The sequence below is a fragment of the Acanthochromis polyacanthus genome, chromosome 1 (assembly GCF_021347895.1).
Source record: "Acanthochromis polyacanthus isolate Apoly-LR-REF ecotype Palm Island chromosome 1, KAUST_Apoly_ChrSc, whole genome shotgun sequence".
Taxonomy (NCBI): domain Eukaryota; kingdom Metazoa; phylum Chordata; class Actinopteri; family Pomacentridae; genus Acanthochromis; species Acanthochromis polyacanthus.
This window is the reverse complement of record NC_067113.1, coordinates 58,363,519-58,383,017: the sequence shown is the minus strand read 5'-3', so window position 1 is coordinate 58,383,017 and position 19,499 is coordinate 58,363,519. Positions and strand designations below refer to the sequence as shown.

General features: G+C 41.1%; 1 protein-coding gene across 3 annotated transcripts in view; it reads left to right on the top strand.

Annotated features, from left to right (window-relative positions):
* Positions 1 to 2,104: 2,104 nt before the first annotated feature.
* The window catches only part of slc26a5 (solute carrier family 26 member 5), a 25,944-nt gene continuing 8,549 nt past the window's right edge, over positions 2,105 to 19,499 (top strand). Inside the window, exons 1-11 of one of the 3 annotated variants that reach the window (XM_051959136.1) lie at positions 2,105 to 2,267; positions 6,505 to 6,830; positions 9,785 to 9,924; positions 10,122 to 10,232; positions 13,340 to 13,521; positions 13,811 to 13,975; positions 14,131 to 14,366; positions 14,624 to 14,771; positions 17,545 to 17,658; positions 17,798 to 17,875; positions 18,033 to 18,128. In XM_051959136.1, the coding sequence (XP_051815096.1) occupies positions 6,670 to 6,830; positions 9,785 to 9,924; positions 10,122 to 10,232; positions 13,340 to 13,521; positions 13,811 to 13,975; positions 14,131 to 14,366; positions 14,624 to 14,771; positions 17,545 to 17,658; positions 17,798 to 17,875; positions 18,033 to 18,128 (1,431 nt within the window). In that variant the 5' untranslated portion in view covers positions 2,105 to 2,267; positions 6,505 to 6,669. Of the gene's footprint in view, positions 2,268 to 6,499; positions 6,831 to 9,784; positions 9,925 to 10,121; positions 10,233 to 13,339; positions 13,522 to 13,810; positions 13,976 to 14,130; positions 14,367 to 14,623; positions 14,772 to 17,544; positions 17,659 to 17,797; positions 17,876 to 18,032; positions 18,129 to 19,499 lie in introns of those variants that run through there. The other 2 variants (XM_022197693.2, XM_051959174.1) reach the window with 2 other exon arrangements.

Here is a 19,499-nt window from a genome sequence, read left to right as displayed (position 1 = left end):
CAACATGTCTGCCTGGGAGGAGACTCCAGGGTAGATCCAGAACTCGCTGGAGGGATTATGTATCTCATCTGGCCTGGGAACGCCTCGAGATCCCCAGGAAGAGCTGGAAAGTGTTGCTGTGGGGAGGGACGTCTGGAATGACCTGCTTCATCTGCTGCCTCCTCGAACCTGGCCATGGATAAGCAGAAGAGAATGGATGGATGGATGGATGGATGGATGGATGGATGGACGGATGGATGGATGGATGGATGATGGATGGATGGATGATGGATGGACAGATGGATGGACAGATGGATAAGGGATGGATGGATGGATGGATGGATGGATGGATGGACGAATGGATGGATGGATGGATGGATGAATGGATGGATGATGGATGGATGACGGATGGATGGATGATGGATGGATGGATGGATGAATGGATGGATGGATGGATGGATGATGGATGGATGGTCATCCTTCCAGTAGAGTTCCTGAAACTTGTAGAATCATTGCCAAGCTGTACCAAAGCTGACTACTGTGACCCTTACTACAACGCTTTATGTTGGGTTTTCCTTTACCACACACCAGTATATAGCTATAATAATGTACCAGGTATTTAACTGCTTTTTGGCTTGTGACAGTAAATTTAGCAAGAACTGGATACTAAACTACTAAATGCAGCAATCTTCCAAAATGCTTAACATCAATAAAAAGTAGTCAGCAATTAGGAAAAACTGCTAAACCTTTGTTAAAAACAACAAGCATTCAATACTGATACAAAGCAACTACTTATTTTTATATTACTGAATAACTGTTCACACATTCCAGTTGGGCTCATCCATGTAAAGAACTCTGTGTTTCTGCATCAGAATTTTATTCAAGGCAACAGAGAAGGTTTTGACAAAGCAGTCACTTCTAGCTGTTCAGATAAACAGACAGTATAATGGAATATGTCTGTGGTATTTTGTGTGTCCATCAGTGGAGTGTCTTCTGTGAAGGAAACTACACTGAATGTAAACAACCTCTGACTCTTTCCATGCCGAGTATGAACAAAACACTTGTCAGTTTTCATCTAACAGCAGCCTTTGTTTGATTAAACATTAAAAAAAAAAAAGCAGGACTGTTGAAAGTAAAACTAAAGAGATTGCTTTTAATGTCTCATAACACAAATATTATACTGTGGTATGATATATGAATAACAACAGACTTTATAGAGCAAGATGACAGTGAAAGGCAACAGATGATGGACACACAGCATGTCTAACTGTACAATATGTTTTTACATGTTACAAAATGAGGGACACATAATTAGAGCATCACTGTTTAAGAGAAACATATAGCGCAGTAATGTAAAGCATCCATTCACTATGTAATAACATAATGCCAGTAAAGATTTTTTTGTTAAGCTTTTAAATAGACCATCATATTTAGCAGACCTCTTGCATCTTAATTCTCCAGTTGGAGCCATAGACTGTATAATAAAGATGGTTAGAGCTCTGAATTTCACCAAGGAAGTTTTCTTTTCCTTTCTTTCTTTTTCTTTTCTTTTCAGTGACATTCAATCTTTGGACCTGGCAAACAGACTTCATCTTGTATTGCTCTCTATAATTTGTTCCTATTATCATATTTTTTCCAGATTTGTGTTTTGGTTTCATGGCCTATTATTTATTTGTACAGCAGTTTGGTTCAAGCACAATTGTTTTTAAATGTTCTTTATACATGCATTGACTTTTAATTTTTTTTTTACTATTATCCTGTTCTTTTATCCAGTTATTCATATTATACTACATAAAAATAGTATTTTTTCTTTTTAATTTTTTATTTTATAAATTTTCTTACCTTTCATTATTTTTAGCTATAACATGTCATAATTTTTAATTATAACATCCTTGATGGCAATCAAGTTTGGCAGTATTTGATAGGCCTTTTCATGCTAATAAAACACACTGAATTGAACTGAAAAGAAAGCCAGCAACGCCTGTGGTTGAAATAATGAGAGAATAGTTGTGATAAAGCACTGAAATGTGTGATGGAAGCTGCCAGCTAGCTTTTTATCTTGGGACTACAAACCGGCGCGACAGCATGAGGACCGGCGCATGCGTGAACATCGTCGCCCATTTTTGCAGACCAGAGTGATTCATCCTCTCACCACAGACCATCTCTGGCTTATCAGAAGCGCTGGCTACTGTCCGGGAAGGACGTCGTTCTTGTTAAACTTCAACCCAGAGCTCGTTTAATAAATCCATACGGTCCCTCAGCCGGCAGCATCCCGGAGGAGAACGGAGGTAAGAGACCACCGGTACTAGCATTTTAGCTTAAGCGATGAACTGTAAAGCGCGAGTAGCAAAGCTCTCCTGTCCTGTAACAGCTTACATAGCTAGTGGAGTTGAGCTGTGGTTAATACCTGTGACACAAACCATCGTCCTTCAATGAAATGAAGCGTTTTCTCACATTTGGAATTGAATAAGACGCTGTTTTGTTGGCCCTTCGTCAGCATCGTGTTAGTTAGCTAGCCAACAAGATGAGAGGAAAGCTCCAGACTGTTGGCTGTTCGTCAGAGAGTTGATTAATTTGGAGAACTGATAAGTCACACCGGGAAGCTTCAAAATGTTCTCCCTTCATGTAATAAAGAGGCAAATAACATTATCTCTGTCTGCTTTAGCATTAGTCTTCCACCATACATCACTTCAGTTAAGAATAAGGTCCTGTTGCACAATGTTGTCTCTACAATACAATTTAAACAGCAGAGAGCTTTCTAGAAGGGAAATAAGACTGACCTTATGGATGTACCCCAAAAGTTTTAATATGAACAAATGTTAAGGTGGTAAAAATACAATTAAAACATCCATCTATTCATCCATCCATTACCTATGCATGCTTAATCCTCATTAGAGTTGGACTGGAGTCTATCCCAGCTAATTTGGGGTCACCAGTCTATCTCAGAGCTGGGAGAAACAAACAAACACACTCTAATTCACACCTGCAGGGAATTTAGAGTTATCAATTAACCTCAGCATGTTTTTGGACTGTGGGAGGAAGCTGGAGAACCTGGAGAAAACCCACGAATGCACAGGGAAAACATGCAAACTCCACGCAGAAAGATCCCACAATATACACTGCTCAAAAAAATTAAAGGAACACTTTTTAATCTAAGTATTGAATCAAATCAGTCAAACATGTGGGATACTGATCTGGTCAAGTAAGTAACTGAGGGGCTTTTTAGTCAGTTTCAGCTGCTTTGGTGTTCATAAAATTAACAACAGATGCACTAGAGGGGTAACAATGAGACAACCCCCAAAACAGGAATGAGTTTACAGGTGAAAGCCACTGACATTTTTTTCCTTCCTAATGTTTTCTGACTGTGTTTCACTAGTTTTGCATTTGGCTAGGGTAAATGTCACTTCTGGACCCTACAGAGGTTCCACAGACAGTCCAACTCCTCCAGGATGGAACATCAATACGTGCCATTGCCAGAAGGTTTGTTGTGTCTCCCAGCACATTCTCAAGCGCATGGAGGAGATTCCAGGAGACAGGCAGTCAGTCTGGGAGAGCTTGACAGGGCTGTAGAAGGTCCTCAACCGATCAGCAGGACAGGTATCTGCTCCTTTGTGCAAGGAGGAACAGGATGAGCACTGCAGTAGCTCTACAAAATGACCTCAGCAGACCACTGGTGTGAATGTCTCTGATCAAACAATCAGAAAGAGATGTAATGAGAGTGGTCTGAGGGTCCAGCGTCCTCTAGTGCCCGCTGTGCTCGCTGACTGGCACCGTGGAGCTCGGCTGGCATTTGCCATAGAACACAGGAATTTGCAAGTCCACCACTGGTGCCCTGTGCTTTTCACAGATGAGAGCAGGTTCACCCTGAGCACATGTGACCGACATGAAAGGGTCTGGAGAAGCCGTGGAGAACGTTATGCTGCCTGTAACATTGTTCAGCATGACTGGTTTGGTGGTGGGTCAGTGATGGTGTGGGGAGGCATATCCATGGAGGGACGCACAGACCTCTACAGGCTGGACAATGGCATTCTGACTGCCATTAGGTATCAGGATGAAATCCTTTGACCCATTGTCAGACTCTACAATGGTGCAGTGGTCCTGGATTCCTTCTGGTGCACGACAGTGCCCAGTCTTATGTGGTAAGAGAACTCATGCAGTTCCTGGAGGATGAAGGAACTGATACCATTAGCTGGCCCCCATGCTCACCTGACCTGAATCCAATAGAACACCTTTGGAACATTATGTTTTGTTCCATCCGACACCATCAGGTTGCTCCTCAGACTGTCCAGGAGCTCAGCGATGCCCTGGTCCAGTTCTGGGAGGAGATACCCCAGGACACCATCCATCGTCTCATTCAGAGTTTGTCCCGACATCGTCAGTCATGCATACAAGCACATGGAGGTCATACAAACTACTGAATACCGTTTTGAGTTGCTGCCAAGGAATTTCAGCAAGATGGACTAGCCTGCCACATCAGTTTTTCACTTTGATTTTGGGGTGTCTTGAATTTAACCCTCCTGGGGGGTTGATAATTTTCATTCCCATCGAACAATGTGGCACTTTTCATTCCTAACACATTATCCAGTCCATATCAATGCTAAGATCCAGTTTGTTTTTTCCCCGTATTTAAATATGATGTATTTTCAAAGTGTTCCTTAAATTTTTTTGAGCAGTATACATCCTGTAAGAAACTACTGAGCTATTTAAAAATTAAACTCAACACCCTGCGTAGTTATACATTGAAATCTCTATGAATCCAAAGGAACAGTGGTGACAACGCCTCCAACAGAACCAGGCTCAGGGAGAGGTGGACGTCTGCCTCGATCATTTGGGGTGAGGGGGAAAGGAGAGACAAATAGACAACAAACAACAGAATATGGATCTGTTGGTGGGATGCAGATCAGACCTGTTGAGCTCCAAAGCCAGAAATACCTGCAGAGAGGCATGACGAGGACGGAGCACGGAGAAAACAGAAAGTTTTCTGCATCCACTGGTGCAGATATATGCGTGGTGGAAGAATCACAGAAGACTTAAGTATAAACACATGTGAAGAGAGACCATTTAAACAGGATAGCCAAAGTAAAAGCAGAATAGCTAGATTCATTTTTTTTCTTTAAAAAAGGTGAACTTTTAAAGCAAAACTGTAAAAGACAAAAACGATTGAAAGCAAGCAAGAGGTCAGCCAAAGTGCATTAAAAACAGATGGTGCAGAGAGTGGAGTTATTTGTAGTGTGGTGAAGCTAAACCGTTCAGAGCTTTATTACCAGACAATCCAGTTTCAAATTTAGCTCTGTATTTCACTGGTAATAAGTGGAAATGAGCCAGAAGCGGAGTGATGTTCTGTCTTTTCTTTGTACAAGCTGTGAGCCTGGCAGCTGTATGTGTCAACTGTGAGCTTATAAAAGCATGGGTGACAATTCTAACGTGGTTAATTAAATGTCACGTACAGAACATAGAATATGAGAACTTCACATTTTTGCACATCTGTTTGTATTATTAGTTTCAAATGGATACAGGAACTGTTTGCTAAATAACTGGAAAGCTGGAGATGAGGTCACTGTACAATCATTATGAATCATATGCACACAATGATTTCCTCTTCATTCAGCTTACATACTGCCTGCTTTGTTGGTGTCCAGGTTTTATCTAGATGTTCCAGGCGGCACTTTACAATGGAATCTAACTGACAGACAGGATTCTGTTACGGATGAAAAGCAAATATTTCCTCTTTAACCCTCCTGTTGTCCTCATTTAAGGGCACCAAAAAATATTGTTTCCTTTTCTGAAATAAAAATTCAGCAAAAAAATTCCCCAAATTTCTGAAAATTTGCAAAACCTTCCAGAAGAAAATTCCAATAATTCCTTAAAAAATTCCCTTAAAAGTTTTATTTAAAAAAAAATTTCCCCATATTTGGCAAGAAAATTCTTGTAGATATTTTCAAAAAAATGAGTAAAAATCTTCCAAAAAAAATCTGACAAATATCCACAGTGATTACGTATATAGCAGTAAAACCTGTAAAAAATCGCTGGATTTTGGTTGATTTTTTTTTTTTTTGTGAATGTTCTTAAAGAAACATTTTTAACATTCCTTTTTTTTCCACCAAAAAATGTTCAAAAAAATTTCTCGAAAATGTGGACATCAGAAGTTTCACTGTGAAAATATATATATATTTTCAAACTTTAAAACGGGTCAGTTTTGACCCGCATTACGACACGAGGGTTAAAATGTAACCTGCGTGTATGGCTTTCGTTCCACAGTTGGGAGATTTTTGAGAGCAGTGTTCTCCAGTTACAAAACTTGTTTTCTGTTCTGACATGCCCAGAAGAACGTCATGAGCTTTTCTATCCCAAACTTTGTCCCAGCAGCAGCAGCTCACATATAATGCAACCCATGGATTTACCTAAGTTTGCCAAAGAGTAAATGTTTGCTAAAAATCAGATAAAAGATAACTTTGTATGTGAGCTGGCTGTTTTTGCCTACACTTGTAGTTACCTCCGTCTTGTCTTCTCTTGCCCTCAGAGCAGAACGACACAGTGCAGACGGACCATCACTGGAACACTGCAAGGAATGAAGATAAACCAGTCAGAATAATGACGGAGAAGCAAGGGGGAGAGATAAACTGCACAGGGGATATATAGACTGTGGCTTGACTTTTGTCACTCGGTACAATCATCCCTCCTGCTTCTGCTATGGAACAAGAGGAAGCAGCAGCAGCGCTTCAGGATGCCGACTCTCAGCTCATGTACAGTATAGAGCGTCCGGTCTACGACGAAGCTTTCATCCGGACGCATCTTGTCAACCGCAAAGAAAACTCCACCACCATCCGACAGAGGCTGGCAGAGAAGTTTCAGTAAGTCTAGAGGGAAAAGTCTTTCTTTTGGCTTGTCCTGCTGGAGCGCAGTTGGAACAAATGGTCAAATCTGTGGAACACACAAGTGAAAAAGAAAATGTTTTTGCACTGCAGGGCTCACTTTAGCATGTTTTTATTATATACAGGGTTATTCAGAAAGAATAAACCGATTTCATTACGCAATATTTTAATAAGGAAAAGCAACAGAAAACTCAAACGAAGTCACAAGTTTTCTACTCAGAATCAACTTTTATTGTGTTCAGTGTGACCGCCATCTGCAGCCCGACAGCATCGGTGTGATCAGAGAATTCCTCCCAGACTCGTATCAGTGAATCATGATCCACTGAGTTGATCGCTGTTGTTATTCGATGACGGTAAACATCAAATAAAAGCTGACTGTGAGTAGAACACTTGTGACTAGGCTGGAGTTTTCTACTGCTTTTCCTTATTAAACTGTTTAGTAATGAAATCAGTTCATTCTTTTTGAATGACCCTGTATATCCCTTCTAAATTTAAATCGAGAATACGATAAAGCATTTAAGAATCTGGGAGTTGATAAGTAGCAGAGTAAAACTGAGTGGACCAATAATTTAATGAAAATCTATTTAAAGACGATAAAATTGGGACTATTTTTCATTGGATTCTGACTGTAAATGCCTCAACAACAAAGACATTTTAGTTGAAAATGAAAATATGCATCTTTTCATCATCATCAATTGTTGTATGATCTGTCAGGTGTCCACTGAAAGGCCAGGCATTTTTAGAGCTGCAACTTATAATTCTTCATTATTTCTATGAATCCTCTTTTTTTTTAATTGAACTGACCAATGGTTTAGTCTGTAAAATGTTACAATTAGCCACCGCCCAAAGAGACACATTCAAACTTTGCATTTTGTCAGATCAACAGTGCAAAGATACTTATTGAACAAAGAAAATGACTGAAGTGATGTGACGTTTTTCTTGATTTTCAGACTAAAAAACCCTCAGATGTTATTTTCTACATATATTGGAACACAGGTACCCATTGTATTTGAACAGTGTGAAGATACTGGGAAAACGTTTGGCTTATTCTTTCAATGTGAAGTGACATAGTGGCTGACAAGGCGAGAAAGCAGCTTGTCTACTTTTTTTCGATGTGTCTTTGGTCATTTTGGATGAACAGAGCAAAAGACGGTCCGAACTTTTAATAGTTTCTTCACAAACTAATAGATCCTATTTTGCCGTTTCAGCCACAGTGGCATTTTGTGAGTAGGTGAAAATGGTAAAATGGTAAATGGTTGTATTTATATAGCGCTTTTATCCAAAGCGCTTTACAGGATATGTCACATTCACCCATTCACACACACATTCACACACTGATGGCGGAAGCTGCCATGCAAGGCGCTAACCACGACCCACCAGGAGCAATTAGGGGTCAGTGTCTAGGTGTAGACATTAAGAATAACATTTACTTAATTGTGAATCTGAAACGGCATGAGATTTCTACCAGGTTTTATAGTAAAGGTGAGGCTATGTCAGTGCAAGTCAGAATGAGAGTATAAGCAAATGTCTATAAATGCTGTGCTTGTCCTATCGCTTCGCTAGTGTCCTCTGTTTAGTGACCTATTGCCAGTTTATTGCTGGTTTGAATATCTTTTAGCGGTCGTTAAACCTGTGAAAGGCAACATGGCAGTTGGCAGCATGAATATTTCCTCATCACGATCTTGTGCTTACATCATTTTATAGCCCTGTTTCTAAAGCCGAATGCCTAAAAAGCGTGTACCTTCCATGTCAGTCATGGTGGCTGTCAGTTTTATGCAGGATGTGAGAAAGAACAAATATTTCATATCAGTGTTTACCCACTAAGATGTGCTAACTTTTATTGGTTTACTGGCGACTAGGAGAGTTGGATCATCAAAATGATTTTCTGTAAGTAAAAAAAAATGGAACATGTGTCATGTCAAACCAAGAGGGGCCTTAGTTGAATGATATCACACCGGATTCAGAGGAGTGTACCACAGATCTGCTGAACTGTAGATTAGTAATGCAACTGAACAAAGCCATGCAGTCATGCTAGGCAAATATTGCAACACTGCCAGTTTTCTCCCAGCGTTCTTCTCTTGCTACAGTGCTGCTTTTTACTGTATAACTATAACAAGTAGTTCTTGATGACTAAAGCAGGTGGCACATGACGGGTTCATTTTGAGCAAAAGAAAACTTTTAATGGCACCTCAAACTTTCTCTTTAAGAGAGTGGGAACAGAGCTGAGCCCTTTGACACCCAAGAGTCAGACAGGCCGCCTTGATTTTTTTTTATTTGGGCTGTAAAAAAAATCAGAAATCCTACTATGAGTGATGGCTTTTAGCTATTTTTTCAGAACAACTTAAGCTTAAGCAATAGTTGAAAGTGGGGGGAAAAACAAGAATTGGATTTTTCAGGATTTTACTTAGTTAGGAACTGGAGTTGAACATGAACAAAATATTGAACAAATATATAAAATATGAACTACAATACATATTTACAAAAATTTAAATTTTATACTACTTGTAAAATGGGAGCGGCACTGCTCCCGTGGGGTTTTGTGATGGACATCGTTGCTTGTGGTTCCTTTCACGTACCATAATACCCTCGTAAAGTGCATCTTCTCAAAATGGTTTCGCAAATGTTTGAGGAGTTGAGGTAATTTAAAGAGCACTCATAAAATGGGAGCGGTGCCACTCAGGTGGGATTTAAAGGGTTAGTCAAGACAGTATGAGTTAACAAGGAAAGCTGATAACCACCATCATGATGCCGTTATCTGCTAAGTGAGCTTTAGGTTTTGTTGATTCAGTTCTGACAGATAAAATCTATCTATGCTGAATTTGCTTTAGGATAAAAGCTTTCTGTGATGGAATAGATGGCTCTTCTGTGATTGGCCATGGATTTCTTTTTCAATTACAAACTGATAGAAAAAGAGTTTTTGTGTCATTTCATAGGTGTTCATCAAAGAAGGCCAAGGCAGTAGCTCGGAGCTTTCTGCCGATTCTAACATGGCTGCCGTCCTATCCAGTCAGGCAGTACCTCCTTTCAGACGTGGTCTCAGGTCTCAGTACAGGAGTTGTGCAGCTCCCTCAAGGTCAGTCCTCTGCAGCACCACTGTATTATTTAATAATAATGAGTCAAGCTCATCATCTGGAATCACACAGCGGTTAGAGAGTGTAACGGGCTAGCAGCCAACTCCAGAGGGACTGTTTTCAGCTTCACGCTGTCTTTGTTTTGGTATCCCTGTAGCTCTGATGTTGTTGTTCATTTTCTCTCTCTCTTCTGCTCCAGGTCTAGCCTATGCTATGCTGGCTGCTGTGCCTCCAGTTTATGGTCTGTACTCCTCATTCTACCCCGTCCTGCTGTATACCTTCTTTGGCACGTCTAGGCACATATCAGTAGGTGAGAAATTAACTTGGATTCCCATGTGGAGGCTTTTCTCTTCGGTCATAAATCTCCTCCTACAAGCTGTAGCTGGTGCCAACGTCCTGAGCTGGTGCCAAAATCAAGACAGGGGAACAACAAAGACAAATACCATGACATTTATAGATTCCTTTTTGGCTGTTAGCTTGCTTTGTTGTGTTCATTATTCTACAAGATTAATTTTCATGCATATGGTGAAAGGTTTACAAGTTGCAGTTTATTGTAGGACCAGTCATTTGTGACTTTGGCTCATTCAACGATCAGAATTGTTAGTCTTGCACATTAAAAATCGTTTTGACACAGTGGGTCCTTGTTTTTCAGGTGGAGATAGACAACAGCAGCTTCTCGTTTCTAATTGCTGACCATTTCTCCATCTGTAGTTAAACAGCTAACTAAGGGGTGGTTAGCCTCAGGAGTTGGTTACAAACCTGTCTTTGGCTGGCTTTATGTTTCCCATCTGCCTATCTGTAAAGCAAAGATCTTGCAAAATGGGTCTTAATACTGCACCTGGTATCTACATGTACAGACATAATATGATGCTAGTAGAAGAGGCTGAAGCTTAACAGGACAGTGTCCTCACCAGCTGATGTAGAAGAAATAGCAGCATGGTCAGTGTGAGTGCGATAGAATCAGACCATCATTGTGTCATTTGTATTTTCAGTACAGTACGCTTTAATTTTTAAGTTTCGGTGTTTAAGTGTTTCACGTGTCTGGAAAATTAGATTTTGGTGGTTGGGGTTGTTGGAATGTAAATGTCCTCAAATCCAATAAAGAGCGGAGCTGCTACTAACATTACCCTGAACTCTGATAACATCAAGGAGTAGCTACTACGCAGTGGGAAATGTTTGCTGAACAAAACATGTACCTCTACATAACACATTAAGATAATGATGTGGTCTGAGCAGGAAAAAGGCTGAAAGTGACTTTACAAAGTGTTTAAATGCCAAATATTACTCGAACTACAGCCCTGTTGCTTTGTTTCAACAGGCTGAATAATCCAAAGATTGACAGTCTTGCTATGTGAAGTTACAAAGTAAAGATCAGACAACAGCTACCACTAGTGAAATTATTATAATTCTTGAATTTTTGATGATCTAGCTGTAATCTTGTGTATAATAATTATTTGAAACTGGTTTCTCCTGTTGTGTATCCCCACATTTTCCTATATTTTTCTCCCCTACAAATAGTGTATAAAATGCTAAACGTTGACTTGCTCTTTTGCTTTGACACAGTGTTTCAAGGAAAAGGAGTCTTGTAGTTTCTTGACCTCACTTGTTGGCAGGCTTCCTGGTCTAAATCAATTGTGGGAGCTGTTAAATACAAGTCGCATTCTCACACACCCAGGCTGCTAAACACATTCACTGCCAGAATCAGTGCAACCAACTCAAACTAGCAGCTGTGTCTGGCCCGGGCACATGCACCGCTTCAGACAGATTCAGATTAGGAGATAAAAGATGAAAGTTCAGGAGGAAGTGCTTTGATTCAGTTGCATTAAGTGTCCTCGGCTGACGTGAGCCACAGGATTGTGAAACTTCAGTGACCCCACCCTGTGGCATCTCACTCATCTGTGCGCTTCCCCTTCTTGAAACTGCTCCAAGTCATCTCATGTGTCAGCTGTAGCATTCAAGTCCGTCTGACAAATGGACACAATAAACTACCTCGGCCTTCTGAAACAAACATCTGATCTAAGCTAAAAAGTCATTACGCGGCAGGAAGCGGCTGACTTTACTGTAAAAATGTCCCCTTAATAGAAGCATGGTGTGAAAATGATCGCTCAAGTTCTGGCAGAGAGTGAGGGGGAATAGCTGGGCAGGTGTTCAAGTGCTGGGCAAGATGGCCTTTTCACTCAGGAAATAAACACACATCTATGCACACACTGGACACTGGGCATCGTGGTACTGTTCAGCAGCAAGCCTGGAAATAAGTGGGGCTAAGGTGAAATACTTTCACAGTGATGTTTTGCCCTTTAGAGCACAGCGTGTTTGGTGTGCTCTAAAGGGCAGCATCAAGAGACTGTGTGACTGATTAAGAATTGTCATTTAGTGTTCCACCACCAGCCTTCATCTAGCCTTACATCTGCTCTGTGCCATGGGCATACATGTCCACACTCTTAGCTGTGTTTGTATTGTACTGTGTAGAAGGTTTGCGAGAAGATTTGAAAATGTAATATAGTATGTGGTTTGAACAGCAGAAGTCATGTATGAATGAACAAAAAAATGAATGAAATATGGTTCTGAGCAACATTACAGTTTTGCAAAAGCAACAATACTGAACACAGCTTTTACCAAGAAATGCATTTGTACACATATGTACAAACACACACACAGTCTGCTCTATGTGAGCACAGCCTGCATTTCAGCTGAATAGTCCCCAAGATGTTGGTCGCTGCAGAGTCAAAAATGGTTTCTTGGTTGTCCTGAGGAGGGACAAAAAGGAAACACAAAATGACAAAAATGAGAAACAAATGACAAAACTGAGACAAACGACAACAGTCAGACAAAACAAGTTAAAAAAACAACAAAAACAAGACAAATTATTACAAAAACATGACACAAAAGAGCAATCTAGTATCAAAACAACTTGTCATGGTCTATAAATTATAGTTTTACAAATTTACAATCTGCAGTTATTGTCTTCTGTCATTTTTGCTCTTTACAAAGTCATCATGCGGGCCAGGTTGAACCCTCTGGTGGGCCGGTTTTGGCCCGCGGGCTGCGTGTTTGACAGCCCTGACCTAAACAGTCAGTGATCACAGACTGCAGCGTCAGCTGACATGAGTAGCAGGATTGCATAATTTCAGTGAACCCAACCCCTGTCAGCTAATCCATCTGGCTACTTTCTTTTCTGAAGCGATCTCACATGGCAGTTTGACCTTTAAGTCCATCTGACAGAACGGGTACGATCTGGCTTAGCAGCAGGTTGCTATGGAAATGATGATCCCTTAACGTCTGCCGGAGTGAGAAAGAGTAACTTGGCTGCTGAGCAAGATGGACTTTTCACTCATAGAGATACTGAGCATGATGGTCACAAATCCCTGCATGGAACCAAACCTGTGAAACTGCTTTCCTTGTGTTTCTGACCTGCAGGCACCTTCGCAGTTATAAGTCTGATGATTGGGGGAGTTGTGGTGAGAGAGGCCCCAGACTCCATGTTTTATGTCCTCCCTGCCAATGGAACCAACACGTCTATGGTCCTGGACGTGGAGGCTCGTGATGACAGGAGGGTCCAGGTGGCCGTGGTGCTAACAACCCTGGTGGGAATCATCCAGGTCAGCCTCAAAACCGCTAACACACTGAGCCAGCCGCTGCAGGCTGCTGCTGATGTGGTCAGGCTGTCCTAAAAGCTCACAGAGTGGCTGTTATTTGGTTAGAACGTCAGAGTAAAGTGATACCGGGCACTCAACTCTTCTCACGCTGAAAAATCAATGTTTACTCAAAGCAGCAAGACGTGCGAGTCCCTGCTGATGTATCACCTTGATACTGATTGTATTAAACCGAGCTGTTTGTTTATATCTCGTCCTGTCTTTCTCTGTGACTTTGTTTTACTTTTCTTTTCAGATTGTATTCGGTCTTCTCAGGTTTGGCTTTGTGGCGATCTACCTCACAGAGCCCCTGGTGCGAGGCTTTACTACAGCAGCAGCCTTTCATGTTGTCATATCCCAGCTGAAGTACCTGCTGGGGGTGAAAACACAGCGCTTCTCTGGGCCCCTCTCTGCTGTTTATGTAAGTTTTAATAGTTTCTGTAGTGTTTGTAAGAGAGGAAAACACAAGAGTGTTGAACAGCTGAGTCCTTCTTCACAGCACAGGTTTTATTAAACTGTATGTTTGGTAAATGCAACATCTAAATCACTGACTTTGTCATTTTTCCGTCACCACAGAGCGTCAAAGCAGTATTAAGTGAAATTACCTCCACCAACGTCACTACTCTCCTCCTGGGACTTTCGTGCATCGTGTTCCTGTATGTAGTCAAACACCTTAACGAACGGTACAAGAAGAAGCTGCCCATTCCCATTCCTGGGGAGATTATTGTGGTTATTGTGTCAACTGGAGCCTCGTATGGTCTGTCCTTATCAAAAGACTACAGCGTGGCCGTCGTTGGGAACATACCAGCGGGGTAAGCTGTTTCTGAAATGTCCTGGAATTTACAGAATATACGTGTATATTATATGTATGAATATATAATATATATATGTATGTGTATATCCATCACAGAAAGACAACACCTGTGATATCTGAATGCACTACAGCAGTTGTTTCATATCTTTCTTGTAAATGTGTGATTTGATACGCTCGTTCTCCATTTAAAACCTTGAAAGGAACCATTTCAGCTGAAATATACTGACATGCTGCTGTGTTCTCATGTGTTCTCAGGCTTGTCCCCCCTGCTGCACCGCTGTTCTCTCTGTTGCCCAGTTTGGTCACAGACTCCTTCGCTGTAGCGATAGTGGGATTCTCAATGGGCATCTCACTTGCCAAGATCTTTGCCCTGAAACACGGATACAGCGTGGATGGAAACCAGGTGAGTGCGGCCATGCGAGGAGCTGCAGATCCTGGCACAACAAACGCTAACATGGATCAGTATGTTTACACCTGTTACCGGGTTACAGCTGCTCTCCAACCTGTGAGAGAGGCTGTGAAAGCACCAACACTCTGCAGCATTTTTAAAAAGCTCAAGATATGTTTAAAATCTACTCAGATATTTACTGATTATTGATCTGTGCTCATACCAGTCACATGAAGCTGGTTATCCACTCTGTAAGTCAACTGAAGTGTGTGAATCTAGTCCATATGAAAGGGGTGGTGTTGGTATCAGACGACCAATCACACACATGGACAGATCGAGAGGTGCATATTTTTCACAAGAGCAAATTCTAATCCTCTTGTAGCTCTAGAAAGTCGTACCTTCCCATCTCATTGTCTGCACACTGAGCTCCACAGAATATTCCAGAAGTAGTGATGCTGTTTTCCAAAAAAAAAAAAAAAAAAGATTGCTCAGTCAGAGATGTTTTAGGATGCATTCATCTCTGTGGTGACAATAACGGGTTAGGAGTTCAGTGCAAGTTACCGTGACAATGTAGCCTGATAAGACTTGAACCACCGCTATAGACCTGAAAAGAAAGGATTAAACCTGGAGTTACCTTGCTAAGCACAAATCCTGCTTCGTAGTACAGGCCTCTTGTTTCTACAGTGCGTGTGCATGTCATGTGTTATCCCAGTAGCACATGTTTTTTGAGGGCATGCACTGAGTATTTTGTTTCGGCTGAACCACATGAAAAAATGACCTTGTACTTGTACGTAGGTTGTTTTTGTTCATGCTGCCCAGTGACAAGGAAACTAGAGCACGTAAACATACGTCACATAGGTTCACGAGCAGAGTCAGGCGACATACCATAGTGACCCAAATACACAAGAACCCCCCACCCTTTGCCCTCTACAATATTTGTTTTTGAGGAAAGGATATTTGAAGTCTATGAGCCACTTTAACAGTGTTCCTCATGGGACAAGATCAATGGTTTTCAATGATCCAAAGAGAGTCTGTTTAATGAAGCGTTTTGTCTTTTAACAGTGAAACATGCCAGCGATGTGTTAAACCCACACTGTGCAGCTTATCTGTCAGTCACAGACTCACTGTTTCTTATTGTGCTCTTGGATGCAGTCAATCATTTTCTGAAACACGGTCACTTCTCCAGCTTCAGATCTTGTGAGATCTTCATCGGGGACAGCAGTGATTCATGGCTGTTTGAAAGATTGTTCATTGTGTCATTTTATACACTACGCAATTATTACTGTGGTGATGTTGGATATGTGTGCGGACCGTTGACAGAGTGGCTGCTGCAGCACTACGCTTCCACTAGAATCAATGACACTAGGTGGGTCAAAAAGTGTCCATTAAAAAAAAACAAAAAAAACTTAACTACCAGCATATTGGAAATTACAGATTGCATCAAACAGGGATTCCACTTTGGAATCTAGAGCCACTGATGCCATTATTAGCTGATGGTTGCTAGCTATGTTTATCACTTAGTCTACTTCATTCTGCAGATGTTAAACTTACCATTTTTTTTAGAAAGTCACTGGGAAAAATGCAATTTCATGTCTTTCATGAAAACTCACACTTTTATTTATGTGCTAACATACAGTAACTGCACAAGGGTTTTCTAATCCTCAATTAGCCTTTCAACACCATTAGCTAACACAATGTAGCATTAGAACACAGGAGTGATGGTTGCTGGAAATGTTCCTCTGTACCCCTATGGAGATATTCCATTAAAGATCAGCTGTTTCCTGCTAGAATAGTCATTTACCACATTAACAATGTCTAGGCTGTATTTCTGATTCATTTAATGTTGTCTTCATTGAAAAAAACAACAACTTTTCTTTCCAAAAAAGAGGACATTTCTAAGTGACAGAGCAAGTAAGAAAAGCAATAAAACACAACTATAAATTGAAGAGTTGAGGCATTCATACTTTCTTTACGGTATAAATAAGAAAAACTGAGAAACACAAGGATACTAAGAACACAAATTAAAGGATATTTACAGGAATGAATTCCACTTTGGTTTATTACACATGACAGTTGGCTGACTGTCATTATGTGAGTGTGTTTGTGGTCTGTTGGGAGCAGTGCTTATTGAAGAGTCTGATACCAGCAGGATAGAAGGATCTCTGGTAACGCTTTCTCACACATCTGGGGTGACGCAGTCTGTCACTAAAGGAGCTACCCAGTGACCTCAGCACTGTGGATGTAGAATATGTCATGCATGGGGTGGGAGTGACTGTCCCCTTCCTCCCCCCATCTACATCAGTTGTCCTCTGGGGCAATAGCAGAGATGCTATTGCCCCAGCAGACCACTCCACAGAAGATGACTGATGCCACCAGAGAGTCACACAAAGTCTTCAGGAGTTCCATCCTGTACCCCAACAGACCTCAGTCTCCTTAGCAGATAGTCTGCTCTGACCCTGTAAAGTGCTTTATTGTGGTCTGACCAGTCCAGTTTACTGTTCAGGTGAACTCAGGGTCTTGTACGAGTGCAGTCTTTCAATGTCCATGCCCTGGATGTTCACCGACGTTGGTGGAGTGCGATTCCTCCTGCAGAAGTCCACCACCAGCTCTTTAGTCTTCCTTGTCTCTTGTTCTTCAATGTCAACATCTGCCTGTTTTTTTTTTTTTCAACAAATTGGAGGTTTTCAGATGCGTTTCCTACAGTTAAACTTTTTTTTTTTCTACCAAGTGACTGAACAGGTTCACTTTGTCATTGCTTCACACATAATTTCTTATTTGTTGCTTTCAGGAACTGATTGCTCTGGGTCTGTGTAACTTCATCAGCTCGTTCTTCCAAACATTTGCCGTCACTTGCTCCATGTCAAGGAGCCTGGTGCAGGAGAGCACCGGAGGAAAAACACAGGTGACACGCACACACACACACACACACACACACACAGGAAGGCCTACACTGTCTCACTAGACTACACTGGTGCTGTAAAACCATAATCACAGAGCGGAATGATGTTGACACAGTTGATGTTCTTTGTGTGGGTTTGCAGATTGCAGGGCTCCTGGCGTCTCTCATGGTGCTGCTCGTGGTGGTGGCCATTGGTTTTGTCTTCCAGCCGCTCCCTCAGGTGGGTGAAGTTGTGGAGTTCATGACACAAAGCTTCCAGATTTTAGTTTGGTAGCTTGATATAACCGGTGGAACGGGACCTGGACACTTTCTTTGACTTCAGTCTTTTGTACAGACAAAGGCTGACGGCTCCACTCATTTTGCTCTCTGTTTCCCAGACTGCACTGGCCTCCATCATCATGGTCAACTTGTTGGGGATGTTCAAGCAGTTCAGAGACATCCCGGCTCTGTGGAGGACCAGCAAGATCGAACTGGTCAGTCTGTTTAATCAGACCCAGCACAGGAATGTCACTGTGCTGTAGTTTTCTGGCAGGAACCCCAAAAACCTGACGGTGTAAAATGAACTTGTACTTGATAATTCATTCTATTTCTAGATTGATCTTACTTGCACTGCAGCAGAGCTCTGTTGTCTAAATAATCTTACCACAAGCAGCACGTGGTCCATCTTTAGTCAGAACATCAAACACTGATGTTTTGAATGTATGGTAAGAGCTAAATGTATCTGACTTTACCTCTAAGCCTGTTTGTTTCAGAACTGGATAGACAATAGAGGCAATAGGAGCAATATAATTTAAAAAAAACAACAACAGAAAGTCGTTCATAATTCTAAAGCTTCTGTTTGTTTAGTCCATTCAGCCTGGTGTCTGTGTCTGGCTGCGGCCCAGCTGTTCACAGAGCTGTTTGTTATTGGACACTTGTGTGTTTAATGGGCTGTTCTACCTCAGGATTGGAAACGACAAGACAGATTGCAGTCCTCAGAATATTTGAATTTCATGAATTGAATGCCCCATGAGATATGGTATCTCATTTTCAAGAGGTCCTAGAGAACACAAATGGAAGCAAACACAGCATTATGAAACAGTACAGACAGAGCAATGTGGATAATCACTCAGCCTCTGCACCCACACCTGCTGACCTGAGCTACTGTAGAAGAATAATCACGCACAAAGACCCAGTTACAATAATATACAATAAGTGCAAAATAAACCAAAAAATTGAAAGTGCATGCAAACTTGAAGCAATAACAATTTGTTTTAATGTGAGAAAAAAACAAAGATGACCTGAACCAGGAAAAAGAACAGATGTGAGAGACGGACAATGATTATTCCAGTTGGGAGGAGATTTACATTTTAATGTAAAGAAAGGATAGATCTAAGGGAGCAAGAAGAAGGACCGTTAGAATATAAATTGTCATATAGATTTAGGCTGCAACCATTAAGATTTCATGCTGAGACAATGGTGAGTTCTATCAGGACAGCTCAATACAAATCTTCATAGAGAATTATATTCAACGTTAAGGACCTTAAGATAAGTGTTAGATGTGTTTGGATGAACAGTTTCAGCATTCTAGGTGTTATCAACTCATAAAGTATTATTTTTCTGACTTGAAATGTAAACCCATTTATTGAGTTATGCAGTGAACAACCATATGTGTTTTTGTTGTAAAATCAATGTGAGACTTAAAGGAAAATTATGGTCAATCTGAAGTCCAAAATATTTGAAAAAAAATTGACTTACTGAAGGGGGTTATCAATTTTTAAAAGAAATAATCATGAAATCGGAGAGAATCTAGCAATCATGTCACTTACTAAACACCATGGTCCAGGACTGTTTCTTATTCGATA